The following is a 25,277-nucleotide window of genomic DNA, read 5'->3' as shown; positions in this document are numbered from 1 at the left end:
TTCCAGCACTTGGCAGGGCTGCTGCGATAGTGAAGATTATTGTACATCCCCTTCTGGCTTTGCACTGACTGAATAAAGCTGGTTTGGATATAGCCTTTAGTGGTCACAGCCACACTCTCTGCTGGGACACAGATGTGCTCTGAACCTGGAGCAAGCAGGTAGATAGGTAAACTTGGCACAAGGCATTAGAGGCCAGAACCGATGTTCCAGCTCCTAGTGCTGTCACAAAGATGTCTGTGGCATCTCCAATGGGAGAGCTGTTGTGTGCCTCTGTGACGGGGCATGGCCGGCATCCAGAGCAACACTTAGAAAATGTCAGTGCTTTAATGAAGGTGTTTGAAACTGATTTGACCCTGTGCTGCAGTCAGGAAGCAGGGTTCTTGTCCTGCACAAGTCTCTCTTCTGGCACTAGCAATGATCTGACTGTAGAGCTGCACATAGTCGTTGAAATTGGAAAAGACCTGCAAGATTGAGTCCAGCCTTTGACCAATCACCACTTTGTCAACTAGACCAGAGCACTGTTACATCCTGTCCTTTCTTGAACCCTTTCAGGGATATTTCTTGAACACTTTTCAGGGACAGTGATTCCACCAGCTCCTTGGGCAGCCTGTTCCAATGTCTGACCACTCTTTCCATGAAGAAATCTTATCCAATGGAAAAGAAAAATTGTACCAGATCAATAAACTAATCTCAGTGACTATGTTGTCACACAAGTTTTATTATCAGCACAAAGAAATTACTTGGAGGGCATGGCTGTGGTTAGTAGGAGCATAGTGTATCTTCTCAGTGGCCACACAGTCTGAGAACAGCATACACTACTTATGAGATTGCATCCTTCTAGCATAAGTTTTGCTTATATTTCCCCAGAGAATTGGAAAGAGAGATTGCAAATTGAACATACTTTGCAATATATTTTTTTTGCAATGGGAGTCTTCTGTTCTCTTGAGTGGGATGTTAATGTAAAGGTCCATGCCTCAGCTTGGACTTTCAGTTAGGGAAATTAATTTCCTGGAGAGATGTCCTCAGGATCAGCCTCTTGGCTGGCATTTGATCAATTACTGCAATAGGAGTTACTGAAGAAAAGTTTGGCTTAAAAATAAAAAGGCATCTTTAACTTTCTTTGCTTTAGAAAACAGTTTTTCCATTGCAGGAACAAGTATGTATGTATGTGTGTTCATAAAGAAAATAAGAGATTACCTGTTACTCAAACATCTGTTTTTTTACTTCCCTTTTGCAGAAAAATCCAAGAGTCCATCAATGACTAACTAAAATCTCTGTTCTCATGATTTATGTGATTTGCTTCTCCTGGAGCCATGGATGAATACAGCCGCTTTGTGGACTGGGACAAAATGGATGTGAGTGCCCAGAGCCAGGATACAAAAGAGCTCACCTGCACAGACTTACATGAGCTCAAGCAGCTGGCCCGGCAGGGCTATTGGGCCAAAAACCACTCTCTGAGAGCCAAAGTGTACCACAAACTCATCAGCAATATCCCATGCCGTACAGTGACCCCAGATGCAAACGTGTACCGGGACATCGTGGTGAAGATCATTGGAAAACGAAATAGCAGTTCCCTTCCGCTGCCGGAGTTCGTGGACAACAGCCTGATCCCCACATACTGCCTGAACGCGGAGGGCATCGGGGCCATCAGGAAGATCATTCTGTGCATCGCCAATCAGTTCCCGGACATCTCATTCTGCCCGGCACTGCCCTCGGTGATCGCGCTGCTCCTGCACTACAGCAAGGACGAGGCCGAGTGCTTTGAGCAGGTCTGTCGCATCCTAGCTTGCAATGACCCGTCCAAGCGGCTCATTGACCAGACCTTCCTGGCCTTTGAGTCCTCCTGCATGACCTTTGGGGACCTGGTGAACAAATACTGCCAGGCGGCCCACAAGCTGATGGTGGCAGTGTCCGAGGATGTGCTGGAGGTGTACTCGGACTGGCAGCGGTGGCTCTTCGGAGAGCTCCCCATGGCATACATTGCACGGATCTTTGATGTCTTCCTGGTGGAGGGGTACAAAGTTCTCTATCGTGTCGCACTGGCTCTTCTGAAATTCTTTCACAAAGTCAGAGCTGGGCAGCCCATGGAGTCTGACAGCATCCAGCAGGACATTCGAGCCTTTGTGAGGGACATCGCCAAGTCGGTGTCCCCAGAGAGGCTCCTGGAAAAAGCCTTTGCTATCCGCCTTTTCTCTCGGAAGGAGATCCAGCTCCTGCAGATGGCCAATGAGAAGGCTTTGCAGCAGAAGGGCATCACAGTCAAACAGAAAAGGTAGGGCTCAGCACAGGTAACCTGAGAAACGTCCTGAATTTTCCCAGTGTGGGGAGCAGTCAGGCAGCCCTAAGTGACTGGTGGGGAAGCTCCACTGGTGCATGCTGGTGTCTGCTAATGCATTTTCTCTGCAGAAAAACTCAGCAGCTCCAAAATCAAGCATTGCTGGGATTGTAATGGAAAGTGTAACTGAAATGCTATGATACAAGAGGAAGAGAAGTTTCTTGTAGTTTGATAAATTATGAATTAAACGTGTATATATTAATTACAAGTATCATATCTCAAAAGTGTGTTTCATAAGCAAATTGGACACACTTTTTAGTTTTCAAACTAAAAGGCATTTTAGCAAAGTTGGTGTAGTGGTTTTGGTTCACCAATTTGAGATTTCCCGAATAATGCACCAATTAATGTAGTGGGTCTAGTGCTGTCTAAATGCTAATGCACCCACTATAATATACTTAATTATTTCCTGCTGTGAGATAGGATTAGGAGGAAGGCAAAGAAGGCTCAAAGCTTCAAAAGGGTGTAAAGAAAGCAACTAAAAGAAAATAATAAAAATCAGAATAGAATTTTTAGAACACTTCTCCTCCCCCTACAACCTTTTCTGTCCCACTCACAACGTACAGAAACAATTCAGTAGTTTGTCACTTCTAGGATAGTCTTTCTTCAGTTTAACTTAGGGAGAGGAGTCCCTCTTGTCAATTTATGGAGACTTCTCCACAAAAAACCAGTTCTCTCGTGGCTTTTAATTTCCATGAACAGCAGCCGCCCAGAAAATCTGCGATGATAAAGTCCTTCCCATTTTTCACAGCTTTTCCCACAGCTGTGTTTATGGGCCATGTCAGCTAATGGGGTGCTATTTTTAGGATGAGCTGTTCAAGAGCAAAGATTTCCTTTATCTATGTCTGAGGTCATCTTCATCTCTAGAAAGGGAAGTTGTTTTCTTTCCCTGAAGCAGAGGGTCTTCATCACTCTTCTCTCTCTCTCTGTCCAAACTTCTCATAGGATCACAGCTACTTTAACATCACTTACTGAAGCTTGGAGGCCTTTGCTCCTATCTACAATTTGAACACTTCATCTCCCCATACTTTTTCAATGAGTCCCAAGGAAAAATAGTCTGATGTATCAATTGCATCCTTCTCCATAGCTTTACAAGAGGATTTCAGCCCTAAGATCAAGGCTAAATCCTTATCCCTCCCATCTGGTACTTGACTCTTTTTTCACTGACCTTGGTGTCTTCATGTTGTTCTTCTGCATGTTCTCACTCTGTCCTTTTCTCTCATCCGAGGGAGGACTGAAGGTCTGCAAGTCTTATCTGTGCACTGAAAGAGTTAGTATCTCTCCCGGGCCTGCAGATGGTCAACTGACCCGGGCCGGGCTCAGCAGCTTGTGGCCGGAGCTGCGGCTGGGCTGGGCTGGGCTGGGCTGGGCTGGGCTGGGGCGAGCCGCCCGGATCTCAGCAGCCAGGCCAGAACAGAGCAGCAGCACGGCCGGGGACAGCGGCTTCTCCTCCCCGTGCCCGGTGGTTGCGGGCAACTCCCGACGGCAGCAGAATCTCGGCTGAGCCGGCCCGGCCCGGGGCTGCTCCCGGGCAGCCCCCAGCTCAGCCCGGGCCGGTGGCGGGGCAGGGCTGGGTCGCAGCAAGATGTCAGCAGCTGGAGCCCGGCCTGGCCTCGGCCCCGCGGCCGATGGGGCTTGGCCCCGCGGCCGATGGGGCTTGGCCCCGCGGCCGATGGGGCTTGGCCCCGCGGCCGATGGGGCTTGGCCCCGCGGCCGATGGGGCTTGGCCCCGCGGCCGATGGGGCTTGGCCCCGCTGCAGAGCCCACCCGGCCAGGCCGGCCTTGTTCCCTGCTCTCAGGCCAGAAGAGACTAAGTGAGAATTCCGGGGATTTTTTCTTTTTAACATGGGTGTTCACAGAGGTGTGTTCAGCTTTGTAGTGGTTTAACAAAGTGTCAATATTCAACACGACTCACTGATTGGTTTTGTCGGGCACAAAGGAAGCTCTCAGCAGCTCCAATGATAAAACCAGCGCTGATAAATTAATTGGAAGAAACATACCCAAAGAAATGTGAAAATTTATTCTTAAATATGATATAATTTAATATATCATTATTTAATATGTATAAAAGGTCAATTCGATGCTGCTCAGTACTGTGAATTCAGCAGTTTCTTTAGTGTAAGGCCCTGTCACAGCTGGGAACATTGTGCCTGACTGAGGAGCTGTTTTAAAAGATTAAGGAAGAAATATGTCTTATTTTCAGGTTACTTTTAAAATAAATTTGACTGCAAGCCTCCTGGAAGTCAAGAGTGTAGTACTCACAGGTAGGAGTTGACCTGTTTCGTGACAGGTTCATGTACTACTAGAAAAAATAATTTTGAAAGAACCATGGAAGAGACAAGTGACTATACAGATCCAAGAAACTGTTGCATAATCACAAGCTCTTCTCAGAAATAAGGGGAGGAAGAACTAACTTTGAAACCAGTAAATGAAATCCTGCTCTGATGTGACAGTAAAAGTCATGCTAATAAAAATCTTAGCTGAAAGGCCTTTCAATAGATATAGAAAAGGCACCAATATATTAATCTGAACAAAATTAGCATCTTGCCAAGTGCAAATGTATGTGCAGGTGAGTAGTGCCTCTTTTGTTTTTCCTGAGGCTTCTGACAGGAGAAAACTTCTCCCAACCATTTTTGAACTCTCAAGTTTAAGTGTTGGACAATTTTATGAACTGCCCTCTGAAGAGAGGTGACTTCTAAAAGTCCCCTGGGTCAGTGAGTGTGGTATCTAGAATTTGGTATTCTAGACACACAGTCTCATTTTTCTCTAAATCTCCACTGACACAGTATGATCTTCCAGCCAGCTGCATTGCAGAGTTAGTTACAGTAGATGCAAACAGTCACCATTCCATGGCATGGCAATACATACTCAGTACATTCCAGCCTAAAAGGTCACATAAATGTTAGCTGAACTTCCTTCATGTGTCTACATACATATAAAGCTCCCCCCAGACTCTTCCAAGGGTTAGTTTTTTAGACTCACATCTTGGTTTGCAATCAGCTTCAGCATTTTCCTGTCAGTCTCAAATATTTAAGGCCTTTAGCCACTGGATTGTCATACTAGAGGCAGTTCAGACCTTTGTATTTGAATCTTGTAACAAAATATTGAGTCCTCCATTGTGTTTTCCTGTTGAGAAGTTCAGGAGAGTTGTAATATCCTTGAGTATATTGTTTAAATTACAATTAGAGCTTTAAATTAAAAAATAAATAAATAATTTAAATAAACCAGATAATAAGAAAACATACATCAACCAACTACAGACGCTCCAGAAGCTCCTGCTGTGTTAAATGTTGCAGAGAAATTCTTACAACAGTGATGCTTTTAAGGCAAAATACAGAAATATGCCCAAATAAAGCCAGTAGTTACTGCTATGTCAGGCAGAGTTGCTACTGAAAAATTTTCATCCTCTCTTGGCTACCTTTGTAAACCCACTGAAATTTCTCAGTGTCCCCAGGCACAGTGGTGCTGGGAGTTTGGCTTGGCTCAGTTTGGGTCCCAATGTGGGCAGATGGAAGTGCAGGAGAAGTGAGCTGTTCTCCAGGGTTCCATGAGGTGCCAGTGAGTTCTCTTCTCCAGCTGTGTTTGGCCTGTGCAAGGAGAAGATGATTTATTTTCCCATCACATAACAAAATAGGGGGAAAATAGAAATATAAATGTTTTAACCTGTCTGATTATTTTTTAGTGCTTGGTGACTCAAATCAAACCTTGCTTTGTTTCTCTCCAGGCTCCTTTCACTCACTTTGTCATGGATGTAGGAAGTCACTGATCTTTTCTATCTTTTTTGTCTTTTTCTTTGTATGTTCTCCTTCTGTCCATTCCATCTCCACTGCACCACTCCTGTTTGCAGTCTTGCATCTCCCAAAAGGTAGGTTTAAACACTGGAGTCTCTGCACTTTGCTCATTCCTGCTATCTTTGGCTTGTTGTTTTTTCCAAGGTGGTCAATGTTGCTAACACTGGGGCAGGAGAAGCAGGCCAGCAATCAGAGCACCCGATTGCTGTGCCACATCTCTGGAATACCCTCCTGCAAAGTTAGTAAGTTAGTTCATAGCACCTGCAGAGCTGTCAGAGAAGGGGTAGTGGGCCCAAGGGCACAGCAGTTCAGACAGCAATACACCTGTGTTTTCCAGAGTGGGAAAGAGTACTCTAAGAGTACTGTACATGGAGAAAGTACATGCTGGGATTATGGTTATGGCTATAAAAGGCCTTTATAATAATGGTCTTTTCTACTCTGAAAGAAAAAATGTGATTTTTTTAAACATCTCAAATAACAGCTCAGAAGAGCTGTTAGGTATCATCCCAACTCCAAACCTGGTATATGCTGTTGCATTAGATCTGCTGTTGCAGAGTCAACTTTTTATCATCTTTGGAAACTTTCTGCAGTTAATTGGAAAAGTTTTGGACTGACCTCAACTTGGCACACTCCTGAAAGTGACCTGTCTCTATTCATAGTAGTTTATATTTGCTTTTAAGTAGGTAGGGTTTTTTTAGAGTCGAGAAGACAAGACTCTTTGTGTGTCAAGGAGATCAGAGTTACTCAGCCATAGAGCATTAATGGTTAATGAAGTCATTTATCAAGTCTTGGCCTGAAAAGTAAATCTTAAATAACAAAACCCAGTGAGTGGATTGTGATATCTGATAAGCAGAGAACTTGGAAAGAGAACGGCTGCCCTGTGAGTATTAAATACCAGAGATGTTTGGGTTTAAAATCATGCCTTTGAGAATCCTCTGGCCTTGCTGCAGGTGCCCTGAGTTAACTTTAGTGAGTCATGCACACTAATATTTGTACTAATTTATAAAATCAAAGCTGGAGTTAACTTCCTCATGTTATCATGTTTGAAAGACCACCTTAACCGACTTAGCAAAGCATGTTTCATACCATAATTTCTGTGTTGAGGATTTTACCTCTAATAAATCAAAAAGCTGTTAATCCCAGTCAAGCGAATCTTCAGCATCTGTGCATTATTTTTGCAGTTAGGTTGTTCTGAAAGCAGCAAAAGCCTTGATTTATGCTAGGAAGCAGTTTGGGTTTGAGGGGACTTAGGGAGAGCAGGGTGTCTGTTGACACTGATCTGGACACAGGATTAGGTTTGAGGTTTATATATCACAAATTACTTATATTGCTATTTATGACTGAAAAAGAAACCTCCTTTTACCACACAATTATGCCCTCACTGAAATTATAATGGATTTTAAAGATAATGCATCTCGTCTAAGATTTGACCCATGCCAGAGTAGAGAAGGCAGATGTAATTCAGTGAGTAATCTTTGGAGTTAGGTATTTGTTGTTTTTTGAATAATACAGGGCACATCCACTTTGACAGGTGCTGCTGCACATCCTCAACCTTGGCTTTAGCTTTGGGAACTTTGAGGTCTCTGAAGCACATAGTATTAATGATATAGCTTGAAAAGCAACATTCCTATGAAATTAGCAAATGCTGCTTTATTAAACAGTAATTGTGCTGGTTTTCAAATCTAATTCCTTGGAATAATAGCAGTTGAACAAGTCTTTCTAACATCAGCAATCAAGAGAAGGTTGTCATGCGCATCCCCGTAACTGAGGAAAACACTAATGCAGGCTAAAACCTCCTGAATTTGTTCAGTTGTAGTGGTAGACTTTAATGCTGTCCAAATTTACTGTTCTCTCAAGCTACAGATGACCCTGAAAAGAGTGGAGTGGTGAAGGCTAAACTGAATTTTCCTCAATTAATAGAAACCAAAACATTTGGGTTTTTTCTTAGCCCACTTGTGTTCTGCTCATTTTCACTCGTTTACTACTTTGAAAAACAATTGCCAAACTGAAGGAGATTATTTTCAGTGTCATTAGATAAATACTGTTAAAAATAAGAGAATTAATTCAGGTTAGATTCTTGTAACTAGTTGCAATCTGGACCCCACCCCCACCCCCAAAAAAAAAAAAAATATTTTTGCTCAGCAGCATGGAGTTTGGTTTGATAGGTGCAAGCTGTGTGTGGACACTTCTCAAGGCAGGGTCAGGTTTCAGTCTCAGCCATCTGCAGCTGTGATTTGTTACTGGGAAATAACCAGTAATGTTGTTTCACATTCTTTGGCCGTGTTCTCTGGTTTAACTAGATGGTGCCATTAAACAAAATTATTTACCATGATATTCAAAGGGCAGGAACTGTATGCCTGGTACAGTTTTAAATGGCCAATACAGTGGTAAATACTTTCTAGTAAATCAGAAAGATCTGTTTGAAAAGGTGATACTCTACCTACATGAAAGAGTTCTGGGAAGGCACAGGGTACTGAAAGGGATGTGTTCAGAATGCTGCTGAACAGGCTTTGAGAGGGGTTTGGGTAGTAAAGTCTTTAAATCAGCAGTTTATAGTAGCCAGGAGAAGGAAAAAAGGCAAAAGCAAAGATACTCTAAGTGAGAGCCTTTTAGAAAAAAGAACTGAAGTTTAGTTGCCCAGACAGCTCACAGAAATATGAAAAATGTACAGACCAGGTATACAAATAATTCTGAGGCTCGAGGTGTAAATTTAAATCTGTTTTGATATTTGTCATTAAGTCTTAGCCTATTTATCACCATTGCTTTTCCGCTGGAAATTCATTCTAATAAGTAGTTGACTGCCCTGAATATTTTTTAATTCCTTAAATGTGGGGGCAGGAAAAATCTTAATTTCTGCTGAGCTGAAGTCAAGTCATTGTCTCTCAGCTGTGTTCCATAGTGACATCAGTTTTAGCTGCAGACCTGCCAGAACACACAGGGTGAGACCTAAAGTAAGATTCTGAACATGGGGGTTCAAGGCTTGGCCCCTACTTTGTTCCAGTGGATCTCTCCTTTGCCTCAGATTGCTGTGTTTAAAAATACAAATAATGTCCCTAGTCAGTGATACTGTAAGTTTTAAAATCCATAAATAGTTACAGCTTGCTTAATAGCTGCCCACAGAAGCTCCTTGCATTAAATAATGCAGGGTAGCAATGCAAAGACTGATTTCATTCATTTGGCTAAAATAAGCAGTAATTTTAGTAATTTTTTCAGTGACCTGAAGAGTCATTTCATTCAAAATGCTGATACCAAGGTGAATTCCAGAAAGCAGTTCCCAGTGTCTCCAAGCATGCACTCTTCTGCATTGCAAATAGTGCTGATTTTTTGGTATTATGAGCATGAAAAATAAAAAGTTTACATATTTTGTGTGTTTTAGGGAGTGAGCTAAGGTATCCAGACCCATGCAGATGTACAGTATTGAGGACCCTTCATGATCATGAAACTGAGAGAAAAGAAATGTGTAATTGTCAAAAAACCCCATCAGAAATGGGCAAATACTTGCACCCAAACCGTGGCATGCAGAGCAAAGTAATAAAGCTTTATTTAACACCTGGCTGCCCAGCGATTCAGTGACTTGTGTAAATTCTGTGTCCTTGGCTGTCCCCATTGCATTTTAAGCATTTAACATAGACCATGGAAGCAAATAACGTTTAATCCCCAGGCTCTGGGTTTGCATGCTTATTTAATCTGAGAAATGAAGGCTGGCTAAGATGGTGAGGATTGTTACCTTCAAGTGTTTAAAAGCCATGAATCAATCCTTCTAACTGTATCACACCCTTCTGAGGGGTACAGGGATTTCCTTCCCAGTGTCAGTGTCTAGCATTCCTTAGTATTCTCAGGCTCCATCTGTAACCACGATCCCAGGAACATTTTTGTTTCATAATGAAGTGGAAGTCACTGGTAATTGCATGTTTCCAAGAGATGGAACTTCTCAAAAGCTTCAAATATTTGCCTTGGATTAAAATTGCTTACCCCGGTAATACTGATTCCTCTAAAGTTTCTGAGGGGTTTAGGAATTCTCTAATCGCACGCTACGGGCAGGATTTCAGCAGTAGAAAAAATACTACCCCTTCCTCTCAGATCCTGTTTATTTAGGTATTCTGTTTTCTGTGCTTAAACACAAGTGCCAGCGAGACTGTTACAAACAGCAAATAAAAGGCCATAGTAATTTTTAGTGGCTCAGTGTTGTGTCCTCTGTGTGTAAAGGTGCAGGCCACAACTGCCATGCAGAGAAACAGAAAATAGAGTCAAGCCCAATCTCTGTCTCTGAGGATTATGTTAAATTGCAGTAGTTTATTACCTTCACCAGGTCACGGCCATCTAATCCCACGGACTGGAGCTTTGACCAATAATTTGTATGCTGGAGTCTGTTAGTGTTCAGCTGTCTTCTCATGTTTCAGTTCAGTAATCCGAAACTTGTTAAATTATTGCTTCTCAGTGTTTTGTGTTGTATTTCTCAGGCAGAATGTGCACTTGGCAGTTCATGCTGAGAACTTCAAATCAGAAATTGTCAGTGTGAAGGAGATGCGGGATATCTGGTCATGGATCCCAGAGCGATTTGCACTGTGCCAGCCCCTCCTGCTTTTCACCACCTTGGAACATGGCTGTAGTCTGAGCAGGTAAGGAAACCCTTCCTCTCTCTTCTCTACTGTAGGGCAGAAAGGAGCAACTGGTGAAGTATTTGCTGGATTGACAAAAAGGCCGTGCTTATTCAGGACTTGATCTGAAGAACATCATTAATGATGGAATATAAAAGTGACAAATGCTTATTGCCTACAGCATTTGACTGGGGATATTTTCTATGTCAGAATATTTTAAACTGTTCAAGATCAATTAGAAAAGTCAAACTTGGATCAGTTCACAGATTTTGCAGGTCTGAGTCTGGTTCCTTAAGGGTTTGAATGGTTTAACTTAGTGGCTGCTCTGCAGGCACTTTTGATAGGTAACCACATTCATACTGATCCAAGGAGGAAGAGAACTGGAAACTGGAAATTACCTATGAATCTGATTGGTTTTTCTTAAGTGAGATAAACTAGATATGAGTTGTCCTTGCACCTTGTACAGAACACTATAACACTATAGCACCTAATAATGACTTTGCCCTCAGTAGTTACTGAGGTACTGAGGCAGGGAGTGACCTGCTCTCCCAGCCGTATGTGCCTATGAAGAAGAGCAAAAGCAAGCAAAGAGAATGCATCTCAATTAATTTCCTTGAGGACCTAAAGCCCTTCAAACATGGTCATCAGTCCTAGGCTGTTTTACAATCCTTTAGGTTATTTCAATTCAAAATACAGTAAAAGGCTGCAGTTGATCTAGGTAAGCTTCTAGTTATTCTTTGGAGACATAAACTGTACAGGAAACTGAGTAGAGAGCAACTGCTTGATAGTATTTGCTTACACTCAACTGTATTATTTACATGGACCGTATAAAGTATTTGCAGGAATATTCTTAGTCTTCGGGTGATTTTTTGCCATGGCACCAGTTGGAGAAGGAGGCGGTGCCTGACGTTGAGGAGGAAAGGAGTTGCAGTTGGTGGCAGTCAAGTGCTCACTTTGTTGTGCTCTGCACTTCAGGTTCTATTCCCACAGCGAGGGACACGAACCAACTCTGCTCCTCATCAAGACAACAGCAAAAGAAGTGAGTGAGGCAAAAGACAAGTGATTAAATTGGAGTTTGGGCAGTATGTAATGCTGTGTTGCAACACACAGCTGTTTATAATAAAATGAATAAGCAAAGTTTGGCTTTTTTTTTTTAAGAATCCATGCTTTAAATTATTCTATTTGTTGGTTATAGGACTGTGCATTCTTGGGCAGACTTTGCAAACCAGGTCATGGTTAACTACTTTTTGTCTTGCAAGTAGTGTGGGGTGATGGATTAGGATAGCTCATTTTGCTCTTGGACAGACTCTGAAATGCAGAGTCAGAGGGACAGAGTGGGAATTGTGCTAAAGTTATGATTCATAGAAGACATTTTCATTTTCTCAAGGATTTGAGGAGAGGAAGTAGCAAAATTTAAATGGTATGAATAATGTTGGACTACGTGATGTGAATACAAAACCCTTAGTTCATCTCATTCTTGATTGGGAAAAAAATAAGCCAAGGAAGTTCTGAGAACCTGAGGAGGAGTGCACACATCCCTTTTTTCAGCTCCTATGTGTGACAATATTGGACAGCATAATGTGAAAACAGCAATATGCTTGTTTAAAAAAATAATATATAAAGCAAGAAGTCTTCCCAGAACCTTTTCAGGAGGGCACACGGGAACTTCCTGTAAATGGTGTTGTTGTCTGTGCCACTGTACATGACTTTTAAGTATTCTGTATATAACATTAATCTGTTACTGCAGCCTGTGGGCTTTATTTCTGCCTATACAGAATCTTACACAGAATCACACAGAATCACTAAGTTGAAGGAGACCTGTAAGATCATTGAGTCTAACCCATGCCCCAACAACTCAACTAAACCATGGCACCAAGTGCCACATCCAGTTTTTTTATAAACACATCCAGGGACAGTGACTCCACCACCTCCCCGGGCAGAACATTCCAGAACTTTATCACTCTTTCCATAAAAAACTTTTTCCTAATATCCAACCTATATTTCCTTTGGCGCAGCTTGAGACTGTGACCTCTGGTTCTGTCAGTTGCTGCCTGGAGAAAGAGACCAACCCCACCTGAGCACAGCCACCTTTCAGGAAGTTGTAGAGAGTGATAAGGTCACCTCTGAGTCTCCTTTTCTCCAGGCTAGGCAGCCCCTGCTCCCTCAGTGGTTCCTCAGAGGGCTTGTGTCCCAAGCCCCTCACCAGCCTTGTTGCCTCCTCTGGATGCACTCAAGGGTCCCAACGTCCTTCCCAAACTGAGAGGCCAGAACTGGACACAGCACTCAAGGCGTGGCCTCACCAGTGCTGAGTACGGGAAGAATGACCTCCCTGCTCCTGCTGGCCACACTATTCCTGGCACAGGCCGTTGATACAGGATGATACATTCCTGATACAGGATGCTGTTGGCCTTCATGGCCACCGGGGCACACTGCTGGCTCATGTTCAGCCGGCTGTCGACCAGTGCCCCCAGGCCCCTTTCCACCTGGGCTCTGTCCAGCCACACCGTCCCCAGACTATTAACATTGCAGCGGGTTGTTGTGGCCAAAAGGCAGGACTTGGCACTTGGACTGATTAAACTTCATCCTGTTGGACTCCGCCCGTCCATCCAACCATTCCAAGTCTCCCTGCAGAGCCCTCCTACCTTCCAACAGATGGACACACGCTCCCAGCTTAGTGTCGTCTGCAGATTTACCAATTAAAATCTCAATCCCCTCATCCATGTCATCAATAAAGACACTGAACAGAGCTGGCCCAGCACAGAGCCCTGAGGGACAGCACTGGTGACTGTCCCCAGCTGGATGCAGCACCGCTCACCACCCCTCTCTGGGCCGGCCATCCAGCCAGTTCTGAACCCAGCACAGAGTGCTCCTGGCCCAGCCATGGGCTGCAGCTTTTCCAGGAGTGTGCTGTGGGCGACAGTGCCAAAGGCCTTGCTGGAGTCCAAACAGACAACATCCACAGCCTGTCCTGCATCCACCAGGTGGGTCACCTGGTCATGAAAGGAGATCAGGTTGGTCAGACACAACCTAACCCTACCCCTCCTAAACCTCTGCTGGCTGGGTCTGACACCCTGGCCATCCTGTAAGTGCTGCATGATGACACTCAGTATGAACTGTTCCATAACCTTACCTGGTACTGAGGTCAGGCTGACTGGCCTATAGTTACCAGGATCCTCCTTCCCACCCTTGTTGTGACTGGGCATCGCATTGGCCAGCTTCCAGTCATCTGGAAACTCCCCAGTGAGCCAGGACTGCTGGCAAATGATGGAGAGCGGCTTCGCAAGCTCATCTGCCAGCTCCCTCATCACCCTGGGATGGATCCCATCTGGGTCCATAGATCTATGAACATCCAAGCAGCTCAGCAGTTCTCTGATGGCTTCCTCCTGGATCACAAGGGATCCATTCTGCTCCCTGACACCATCTACAAACCCAGGAGGACAGCTGTCCTGAGGACAAGCTGTCTCCCCACTAAAGACTGAGGCAAAGAAGGCGCTAATCACTTCAGCCTTCTCTTCATCTGCAGTTACTATATCTCTGCAGGATGACTGTCCATGAACAAGCCCATTTCTGCTCTTATTTACATCTACCTAATGCTTACCCTCCAGGCCATTTCATAGTTCTGCATGTGGTTTATGACCATTCAGGCCTATGTTGAGATGCCAGTGGCTTATGGACTGCCCCTAGTGTCTGAAGGGTAGAGGGGGGAACAATTATTTTGCTTCTTGTTTTAGAACCTGTCGAAAGTCTGGCTTTGTAAGGGGATTCTGGTTTTTATAGGATGGTTTGTTTCTTACCCTTCAAAAAAAAACATGTATTAGCCAAAAAAAAAAAAAAAAAAAAAAGAAAAGCCAAAAAAAACCACCCTAGGAGGAAAATATGGGGTTTTTTTCATGCTTATGGATTTGGAGGGATTTTGCAAAGGGTTATTCATCCTTTATTCATATGTCTATGGTTAACTTTTAGAATGAGGAAAATTTGCCTTCTGATTTTCTGCCTCTCATACCCATCAGGCATATCACATCAAATGGACTTCTGGATCATTTAGATTTAATTCTAAATCTGAATTTGCATTTAAATCTAAATACAGATTTTTCTAAATAAAACAAATTTGATCATCAGTAATTTTGTCCTAGGAGATCTGCTTGTAATGCTTGTGGAGGCCTAACAGCAAATGTACCTTAGAACAATTCTGTGTGATCATAACTGTTTTTCTGATTTCTGGGAGGAAATAGCACAGATGCTTTCATCCCACTTTGGAGCTTCATTGTTTCATCTGTGTGCACATGGCAGTGATGTGTATTGCTGGTAGCAAAAAGTTCTAGTGCAAAGACAAGACTCCAGAGACCAGCTCAGCCCTCAAAGGGTGCTTCTCTTTATTGGAGACTAGTGGCCCCCATGTGGTTTGAGTGGATGCTCTAAATATCTGAGCTAGCTCAGCATTTGCTTAGCTAAGCTAGCTTTAACATATACTTTGAAATGTAAGAAAGCCACCAAGGCTTTCTTGTTTGACCAAAAAGGTTCAGGCAGAGCTGCTCATACTGTAACTTGGGACAGCACTGCTGATTTGGTTGCCAAAGTGAAGGAGTAGGAATCAGGCTTTACAGGCCTAGAGTGATCTATATTTTGGTACCTGAGGTTGTGTTAGAAAATTTCTCTTTTAAGGTATCAGAGGTATGAAATAATTTTTGACACTCTTGGGATTTAGAGGTAACCAACCACTGGTGGATTAAAGCAGTGTAAATCTGTCTTTAGATATAAGTATTTGTGCTGCTTTAATCCACTGGTGTAGAAACTCTGAAACTCAAACTGAAGTAAAGCCTGCAGTTTTGGTCTCTGAAATGTCAGTATCAGTTGGTTTAACACACTTTCTTCTTCAATGGGAAGCCTGACTGTGCTGTCTGTGCCAGGTCTGTGGGGCTTACCTGTCCACTGACTGGAGTGAGCGCCGGCGAGGAGGGAACAAGCTGAGTTTCTTTGGAACTGGGGAGTGCTTTGTGTTTAGGGTGAGTAAAATTTTGTTGTTGCTGCCCAGTACCAAGACAGAACGACTGTACTGGTTAGCTATCACCTCCCTTCCACTTAAAGAGGCTGGATTACATGCCTTTCTAATTTATAAAGTTTCTTGAACTCTTAATGTGGAGGAAAAATTTTACTTTTAACTTTTGTGGTTTTAAGTTTTTCTCCCCTTGCACAGAACATTTTCTAAAAAGATCGTAGAATCATCAAGTTTGAAAAAGACCTTTAGGATCATGAAGTCCAATCACCAACCCAGAACTACTATCATGTTCCCTAGTAAACTATGTCCCCAGGTGCCACATCCACAGATTTTTTGAACACTTTTAAGGATGGTGTTGTGGTTTGACAATGGCCAAATGCCAGGCACCCACGTAAGCTGCTCACTCACCTTCTCCTGCTACAGCTGGGCAGAACAGAGAAAATTTAACAAAGGGTTAATGAGTTAGGGACTGAGAATAAACACTCCAAAGGCAAAACAGGCTCAACTTAGAGATAAAGAGTGAGTTTATTACTTACAAAATCAGAGTAGAAAAATTAGAAGTAAAATAAGCCCTTAAAAACACCTTTTTCCCCCCAGCCCCTCCCTCCTTCCCACCGCCAGTGCAGGGAGACAGGGCCTGGAGGGCTTGGTCAGTTCATCACCTGAGATTTTCTTCCACTACTCAGGGAGAGGGGTCCTTCCCTTGCAATGCCATGGGGTCCCTCCCACAGGAGACAGTTCTCCATGAACTTCTCCAGTGTGATTCCAATCTTACAAGCAGCAGCTCCCTGCGACCTGCTGCAACATGAGCCCCTCCCACAGGCAAACAGTCCTCCCCAGACTCCTGCAGCGTGGGTCACTCTTCCACGGGGTGCAGTCCTCTAAGGACAGGCTGCTTCAGCCTGGAAGCAATGGCCCCCTCTCTCCACTGGGTCTCCAAAGGGCTCACAGCCTTCTCCAGTATCCAATCCCTGTGGCATGGGCACCTCCTGCACAGGCTGCAGGTGGATCTCTGCATTCCCCGTGGATCCCCGTGGGCTGTGGGTGGATCTCTGCATCCCCCATAGATCCCCATGGGCTGCGGGTGGATCTCTGCATTCCCCGTGGATCCCCGTGGGCTGCGGGTGGATCTCTGCATCGCCCGTGGATCCCTGTGGGGCGTGGGTGGATCTCTGCATCGCCCGTGGATCCCCGTGGGCTGCGGGTGGATCTCTGCATCCCCCACAGATCCCCATGGGCTGCGGGTGGATCTCTGCATCCCCCGTGGATCCCCATGGGCTGCAGGGGCACAGCTGCTTCACCATGGTCATCACTACAGCCTGCAGAGGAATCTTGGCTCTGGCACCTGGAGCACCTCCTCCCCCTCCTTCGTTATCACAGAGGCATTACCACCATTTCTAACTGGCCCAGCCTTGGCCAGCAGCATGTCCATCTTCAGAGCCATCAGGGATTGGCTCTGCTGGGCATGGTGGAAACTTCTAGCAGCTTCTCACAGAAGCCACCTCTGTGGCCTCCCCACTGCCAAGAACCAGGCCGTGCAAAACTGACACAGATAGTCACTCCACCCCTTCCCTGGGCAGCCTGTGCCAGTGCCTGACAACCATTTCAGTGCAGAAATTTTCACAATATCCAATGTCAACCTTCCCAGGCACAACTTGAGGCCATTTCCTCTTGTCTATCTCTTGTTAACTGGGAGCAGAGCCTTACCCCAACTGGCTCCACCCTCCTTTTTTGCAGTTGTAGAGAAAGGTGATCTAGAGATGAGAGATATAATAAGGTAACTCGGAAGTTATTGCATCATCTCTTCAACCACCTAAAAAAGCAAAGGAATAAAGGATAACATCTGGCCTAAAAGAAAGGTTGAGCTAAGCTTTACTGCTGACTGTGCAGATGGAGACTGAGGTGCTGGAATGTTCTTTTCTGAGCAGAACTCTGTGTAATGTGCGTACACTAACATCAGCTCTGCCTTTCTCTGCCTCTCTGCAGCTGCAACCAGAAGTGGAACGCTACGAGTGGGTGATCATAAAACACCCAGAACTAGCCTCGACTGGATCAGAGACAGAAAACCATGCCCAACCAGCTTCCAGCACCCTTTCCTCCAGCAGCATTCCCTCAGACCCTTCAGATCGCCTTTCTCCCTTCTTAGCAGCTAGGCACTTCAACTTGCCTTCCAAAACAGCATCCATGTTCATGGCTGGCAGCAGCGAGTGCATCATTGTAGGTGAGTCCGTGTGAGCATTTGAGCACAGATCCCACCCCATCTCTTCCTGTCCACCTTAGATACATGGTAAACACCTGACCCCTTTATCTATTTCAGTATCACCACAGGTAGAGATAAAATTGCCCAAAACCTGACATCATTTCTCAACCAAAATTTTCAGTGGGAAAACCTACATACAAACATTTTAGAGAAGAGAGGAACTCATGGCTTTAAGTATAGCCATTCCTTCATACTGCCTAATTCATGCTGAGTAGTTCTCAAAAAGGAGCTTACTTTGCTTCAAGGCTTTTGAAACACAGAGTAAGCTATAAAACATGTTAATTCTCCAGGAACTTTACTGGATCTGTGGTGCTGCTGACTTTGGCAAAAATCTGCTTACTAAGGTTGTCACTTAAATGGGATTTACGAGGAACAGATCTAAAATCATAGTTGTCATTTTCCCAAAAGTTTTTACTTGACACTTGTTAGGAGAGCAACTGGCCTATAATTTCCTCTGTAATGTCAAGTGTTGGCTGATTTCCCACTTGGCAGCATGTGCTCTAATCATAAAATCATGGAATTGTTTAGGTTGGAAAAGCCCTCTAAGACCATCGAGTCCAGCCATTACCCCAGCACTGCCAAGGCCACCACTAACCCATGTCCCCAGGTGCCACACATTAAGAAACCACACATGGTTTCTTAACACTTCCAGGGATGGTGACTCCACCACTGCCCTGGGTAGCCTGTTCCAATACCTGACTATCCTTTCAGTGCAGAAATTTTCCCAATAATCCAACCTAAATCTTCATGGTGGTTGAGGCATTTTCCTCTTGTACTATCACTTGATCTTTGGGAGCAGAGCCCGACCCCCATCATGTTCCACCCTCCTTTCAGGGAGGTGTAGAGTGTGATGTGTCCCACCAGCTCTTTCTACCAGCTTTAGGTAAGGGAGTCACTTATATTTACCGTATGCTAGACTATGGGTGGTAATAAGAGAGATACAGGCTTGGGTAGTGAGTGTTGTACACAGCTTCAGCTGTTAACCAGAATTCCCACCCTTTTGATTCTTCAGATGGCTTTAGTAACTGTTCTTTGATGGTTGCCCAATAAGCAATAGGGAATCTTCCTTTTTGTTCTCCTAACACATTTCTGTCTAACTTTATTTCACTTCTCTGCATTTTCTGACTGAAAGCTCTGTGAACCTTGATGTAGATCCACAGATAATCAAAATGCTTTCAACTCTTACATGGTTTATAATGATTTTGAAGACCCAGCCAGTGCTGTTACTTACTGATCTTGTTTTTCTCCCAGCTTTGGTTTTTGTCTGCTAACAGAATTATTTGGTTTTCCTTTACTGGAGAAAAAATTTGCAGTTGTAGCTTCCAATATCCTCCAGCACTGAAATACAAATCTTAAATGCAGGTAGTTTTTGTTCTTGCTGAGTTGCATTACTTTTCTTTATTATTATTGCAAGAAATCATCCAGTTCTGATATTATCGTTCAAAACCTATACATCTGATCCTATACTGTGAAATCTGAAGACAGCAAGTAGACATTGCTGAGGGCTTCCAGTTGTTCCCCATGGGAAAAGCACTAAAGTCTTTGCACAGCTGTTTCCCACACCAAGAAATGCAGAGATATCCTCACCCTGTCTTTTTCTCTTCCCAGGAGGTGGTGATGGCCAGGCTCTGTACCTCGATGCAGATCTGAACCATGGGAGAACCAGCCACTGCAACACTTTCAATAACCAGCCACTGTGCTCTGAAAGCTTCCAGATATCCATCCTGGAGGTGTGGGGCTTCAGGGACACCATGAATGGTTGATGTGACTATCATTAATCAGCTAGTTTTTCAGTTGTCCAAGGTAAATTCCAATACAGGAGCTAAGTTAGAATATCCTTTCTGCTGGGCTTAGTGCTGTGCGTCATTCCTAAGTGGTGCACTTGGATGAAGGCCTAGTTGTTTACTCTTATTTTATTTAAGACAGGTCAAGGTGAAGTAATGTATCTGGTTAACTGTTTTTCCCTTTACCTCTAGAGATCTGTATTCAGGGACTGTTGGTAAAAATGAAAATGTAATGAGTTCAGAGCCCTTCTAGATGGATACAGGTCCAAATCATGGGTTAGGTTTGAGTCCACAGTTCCTCAGAGGCACAGCCCTGGCTGAGCTCTGCTGCAGAGCTCTGAGCCACTGGCACCAGTACCTGGCCTGAGCCAGGAATATCAAATGTCTCCTCACAGGGAACATTGGTGACCTCAGATCTGACATAGAACAGTAGTTCATAAAATTACTGCCCTCCTATGAGCAGACATTGTACAGACAAATCAGTACCATTTAGTCATGAAGCTCTTCGTTCACACCAGAACCATGATTGCTGATCTTCTTGTAACAAAACCTTTGACATGTTCCAGTTGCATATGTTAGAGCAGTCTGCCTTTGAGAAAGGCATTCAGGCTGGACAGTGATATCTCCAAGTCTTGATTTTGTTTACATTCCTATTCCATATCAGTATGATGACTTCAGAGTGACTCCCTGTGTCAGACAGCTGAAAGCCAGAGAGTGTCTGCAGTGCTCAGAAATGTTCATTTCCTCATCTTTCTTGGGAGCTGAAATGAAGCTTTAAATCTGAAAAAAAAACTGTGCTGATATTCCTGTGTGTTTGGGGAATTAGACCTGGTGATAATGGGAACTTAATTTTCTCCCCTCAAGTAAAGAAAGGAAGGCAGGAAGCAAATCTGGGAGTGAATGGGTTTCCCAGGAAAACTAGAGGCAACACTGTTTTTCCAAATGTCTTCTCAGTGATGAGATCCCTCCTGAGAAGCTAACAGTTTTCTTCCTGTATGTTCTGGTAGGGTTTGGGTGATGAAAAGAGGCTTTGCTTATTTTTGAGCATTCCCACATTCTCTGCAGGCATGCCCTGTGGCATGCGATGTCTGGAGGCAATTCCCCAGAATCTTTATCCAAAAATTGCACTATCTGTTGTGGAAATTCTCCCACATGAAGCATAAATACATAAACATCAGTGAGTAGTCCGGATCATACAATAGGATGTTCAGAACTTCAGTGAGTAACTCACTAGTAAGATTTATCACAACAAGGAAAATGAAGGGAAAGAGAAATTGCTGATTTTCTAAACAGTTCAATCTGAAAAATTGCTGTAGAGTGGGATTGCTATTTCATGGTATTCCTGCTTAAGCTTTTGAAGTTCATTAAAATTAAAAATTTAAATGAACAATGTTAAAAGCTGGGCTGGACAGAGTCACATTCATATTCTGAGGTCTGAAGTGAGTTTTTGGTCATGTTGGCTTGTCCAGCTTGCCAGCCGTGACAGTACCTCATGGCTTGGGAAAGAGTTGCCTCTTGCAGAGTATGTGAATAAACTCAGCAAAAATAAGATTTGCTTTTTAAGATGCCATTTTGAATTTTTGTCAGAATAACTCTTTGAAAAATTAGCCTTTGTGCAGAAGAGTTTAAGTCTTTTGCACCATTTGTATTTGCAATTTGATTCTTTCACCCTATCTGAGAGTCGGCATTGGGCCTCCCTTTCTCCTTCCCACACAGTGAGTTCTGCCCAGTTGTCTTTTCACAAGTTTACCATAAGCTTGATTGAACTGCAAGAGGTAATTCAGTTACACTGATATATTTTGATGTGGAAGAACTCAGTCATATCTGGCTTTTTGCGAACACTGGCTGATGCTGCCTACTATTTTTCCAAGTGACCTATGTCTCTTTGCCCTTGCAGGTATCCCACAAGCTTCCTCAGACAAAAGAAATCACTCAAAAAGTATTGGTTCTGCTTAATGTAGGTGGGATTTCTATTTGGTTTGCGTCTCCTCCTTTGAGCTTGTCTGAGGAGGTGCCCCTGGGAACAAAAAACAACTCAAAAACACAATAGTATTAATTTCCAGCTTGTTGTCAGAAATTCCCTGGAGCTGTGTGATGGTAGGATTTGTGGGAGTGTAATGTTCTACTCCAAATGAATAAACTTTATCTGCAAAAACTTGGCTGCACTGGCAGTGTGATGGGATTTTCTCACTCCCATCCCTGCTGGGTGCAACTATGTCAATACTTTGTCTTAAGCCATATGTAAGAAACATTCCTCAAAAACATGTTCCTTTCCCTGCTCTGTTCTTGGTGCACAGCAGTTTGGGTGTTTAGAATCTGAAATAACACCTGGTTCCTCAGAAACTCATCATAGGATATCAATGTGAGAATCCAAGGAGGAGCAGTACTGGACGCCAGGCACGGGACTGGTTTGGCTTGATGAAGTACTGCCCTGCCACAGCCACTGTGTGGGACTGATCTGTGTGGTTTGACCTGGAATAGCCTGGATGAGCAAGAAGCTGCAGTAATCCAGTGAGAGCAGTTCTACAGTGCTGCAGCAACTTCAAACAATCCTTGTGTTCAGTAAAAATGGATATTCCTTGTAATGTGCAAGTCCTCATCCATCATTCCTGTTGTGGTTGTGAGACACTTTAGAAGAACGGCGTTTTGACTTGGTTATCTTTCCAGTAGCAGAGAGGCATTTTCTGTGTAGTTAATGGTTGTTGCTGACCAACTGTATGTGTAAGTTCAAACCCTTTGTTTCATGCAAAACTCTTGAGATGGAGGCCACAGGCTGGTTTTGAAGACAATGACTACAATGGACACCTTATCAGAAAGTGGAGTTTTCTCAAGTACTCCAGCCATGAAGTGCTTTAGTCAGTTGTTACTTGCAGCTCTGAACACCTGTGTGAAGTATGTTGTATTGTGTTTTTGTACCTTCTGTTGTTTCTGTAATGGTTTGCCCCTGTATCTAAAAGCCTGCTCATGCATTTGTACTCCCCGCCCTGGTGTAGCCCCCATGAAATCCTCGGCCTTTCTGTTCCCAGTACCTGGGTCCAGCAGACCGTGGGGAAGATGTTCTCTTGGTGCCGGTGTAACTGCTCACGGTCCCACAGTGGGTCAGGTACCGGGATAGCCTGGGCGATGCTTTGGCCCCTTGGCAGGTACACCGGTGGGTGAGTACAATTGAGCCAGAGCACAAGTTGTTCTGGATCTGATGTTATGAGACCCGGAGCAACAGTAATATCTGATGGTGTGTGTTTCATGTCCCCAGGGACAACATACTTACTGTGTATGCTCTTCCACGTCCCAGGTGCGTCTGTGTCAACTGCCACAAAGTGCCAGTCACTGTTCTTCAGATAGAGTGGTTCTGTCAGTGCCAACCTATAAGGTAGAAAAGATGAATAAGTAGTTAAAATGGGTTTTGGCCTGTCTGGGTGGCACCCCAGCCAAGGCACAAGACCACTGTCTCCGCCATTTGATTATGTCAAGTCCGGTATAAAAGTCTGGTTTGGCACAGGTAGGTCGTGTTGTGGTGCAGACAAACTCACATCCCTCCCCAAAGATGTAGAATGGCCCACCCCGTTTATGTTCTTGCTCAGGGAGGGACTGCACTTCCCCTCTAGTTTTTTGAAGGCTCTCCCTTAGAGGAGCCTTTCTGTTTTTGTTGGTGTTTTCTAAAGTTGAAGAATTGTTGTCTCAAAAGACGACTAGAAATCCAGTGTCCCAGTTCATGGCAAAGGTGGCAACTTTTGTTTTTGGAAGCAGGTCTTCGAGACGGTCCCAGGGAGTGTTGCAGTGGTTTGGTAGACGGATTTGGTGGAGTATCTGCAACCACAATTCTTCTTGATGTCCTTGATGGCTCCCGATGTTCTGAAGGTGTGATGATGACCTTCTTTGAGCATACTTCTAGCATGTTTTGAAGAGTTGGTACTGGATCAAGAGGTAGACTCATTATCGCTGCTTTGCATGGTTTGTTGGCGTTTTGCCACACAATTTTGACCAGGATCCCCTTCCTAGCTTCTTCATTTGGGACTTGAAAGTTGATGGATCGACGAAGCCTCTCTACAAATCTTAGAAACTATTCTGAAGGAGATTGCTTAATAGTCAAGTAATTATCAATTGGGACATCAGGGCATAAACTTAAAAATGCCTTTTCCACTGCCTTTACACTCTCTCTGAGTGCTTCCCTGGGTATTTTTTGTGCCTGCTTCCTTCCCTCTTCCCAATCCCCATCCCCGCAAAGGTGGTCAATAGATAGAATTTGTTCCTCATCATCATCTGCCACCTTAGGATTGGCCCATAATGTTGGTAAACAAGCCCAAACCTCCTTTTTCCATGCTGCTTCCCATATCAAAAATTCAGGACAGTGGGCAGGAAAAGAGGGTCCTAAGATCCGCTGGGGTCAGGTCATTGGAAGCAAGCGTTGCTTTAAACAGATCCCGGAAATATTCACTGTCTCTATTAAATTCTTTTTGGGCCTTACAAAGTTCTTTGATTGTTTGATGAGGAAAAAGTGACCATTGTGGTAAAATTCTGCCCTCCTGTTGGGGAATATAAGTGACACAAGCAGCAGCAAATGCAGGAAGGGGTTCCAGATCCTGGTTCCCACAATTCCCTTCCCCGGAAGCACCAGCATGGGAACCAGAGGCCCCTGCGTGGGAACCAGCAGAAGGGTTGCGGGAACCATGGGAACCGGAAATTGGACCAGAAGGGGTGTGACTGAGACACTGGGAGGGGACATATGATTGACAGGTCTCCAGAGGGGCAGGAACACTGGGTGGAGTTTGCTACGGTAAGAGAGGGCCAGGAGGAGGAGACACCGTGATGGACAGGAAAGGGTTGGTCGAGGGGCAACAGGGATTTTGGAAAGGGAGCAAGAAATTAGGGGACGAAGAAAGACAAGTGGCAGGAACAACCATGCGGCGTCCACCATCTTGTATGCTTCGGGGGACATTTTGAGGGGTATTGGGATCAGGGAAATTAAACTGAATGGAAGGTTTCTGGGACAGAAATGCAATGACAGCCACCCGACAAACCGCTTAACATCCTTTTTGCAAAACTGCTTCCCCCCCAACCCCAAGGATACCCACAACTTGATGATAAAGCCTGTTTTGTGAAACCGACAGTCTAGCACCCATATTGACTGAGATGTTAAAGTGATTTCACTAAAAATACACTGCTCCAGGAAAAGGAGAAAAAGAAAGCAACCACCTGCAACTGGAAGCCTGCCAAACAAGGGTCCACGCGGAAAGAGGCTATGAAAGTAGCAACAGGAGAAGACTTCGCTGTCTTCCCATAACCAAGTTAACAGAAAGGCAAGCAAAGCAAAATCCCTTACCCACAGTGAGAGGAAAGAAGCAGAAGAGGAAAGAAGACTCACTCACCAAATCCAGTGGCAGAAAACAAAAGCCTGGGACAGTGACTTACACGAGGGACTGACCTCTGCGGTGCTGCAGAGGCTACCAATCCCCTCCCCGGGAGCGCCACCCACTAGAATTGGGTCTGCTCCCACCGGGGTAGCTTGATGGCCAAGA

General features: G+C 44.3%; 2 protein-coding genes across 3 annotated transcripts in view; both read left to right on the top strand.

Moving 5' to 3' along the window:
* The window catches only part of ATP6V0C (ATPase H+ transporting V0 subunit c), a 67,328-nt gene that overhangs the window by 13,173 nt on the left and 28,878 nt on the right, over positions 1-25,277 (top strand). The window lies entirely within an intron of this gene.
* TBC1D24 (TBC1 domain family member 24) overlaps positions 1-25,277 on the top strand; it is a 40,108-nt gene that overhangs the window by 13,126 nt on the left and 1,705 nt on the right. For both annotated transcript variants that reach the window (XM_068206417.1, XM_068206416.1), the window contains 6 exons: positions 1,238-2,272; positions 10,584-10,742; positions 11,697-11,760; positions 15,629-15,724; positions 17,704-17,938; positions 19,586-22,653. In XM_068206417.1, coding sequence (XP_068062518.1) covers positions 1,314-2,272; positions 10,584-10,742; positions 11,697-11,760; positions 15,629-15,724; positions 17,704-17,938; positions 19,586-19,740 — 1,668 coding nt within the window. In that variant the 5' untranslated portion in view covers positions 1,238-1,313 and the 3' untranslated portion in view covers positions 19,741-22,653. The remainder of the gene's footprint in view (positions 1-1,237; positions 2,273-10,583; positions 10,743-11,696; positions 11,761-15,628; positions 15,725-17,703; positions 17,939-19,585; positions 22,654-25,277) is intronic.

This window comes from Anomalospiza imberbis, chromosome 16 (genome assembly GCF_031753505.1).
Source record: "Anomalospiza imberbis isolate Cuckoo-Finch-1a 21T00152 chromosome 16, ASM3175350v1, whole genome shotgun sequence".
In the NCBI taxonomy this organism is placed as follows: Eukaryota; Metazoa; Chordata; class Aves; order Passeriformes; family Viduidae; genus Anomalospiza; species Anomalospiza imberbis.
This window is presented reverse-complemented; position numbering and strand designations above follow the sequence as displayed.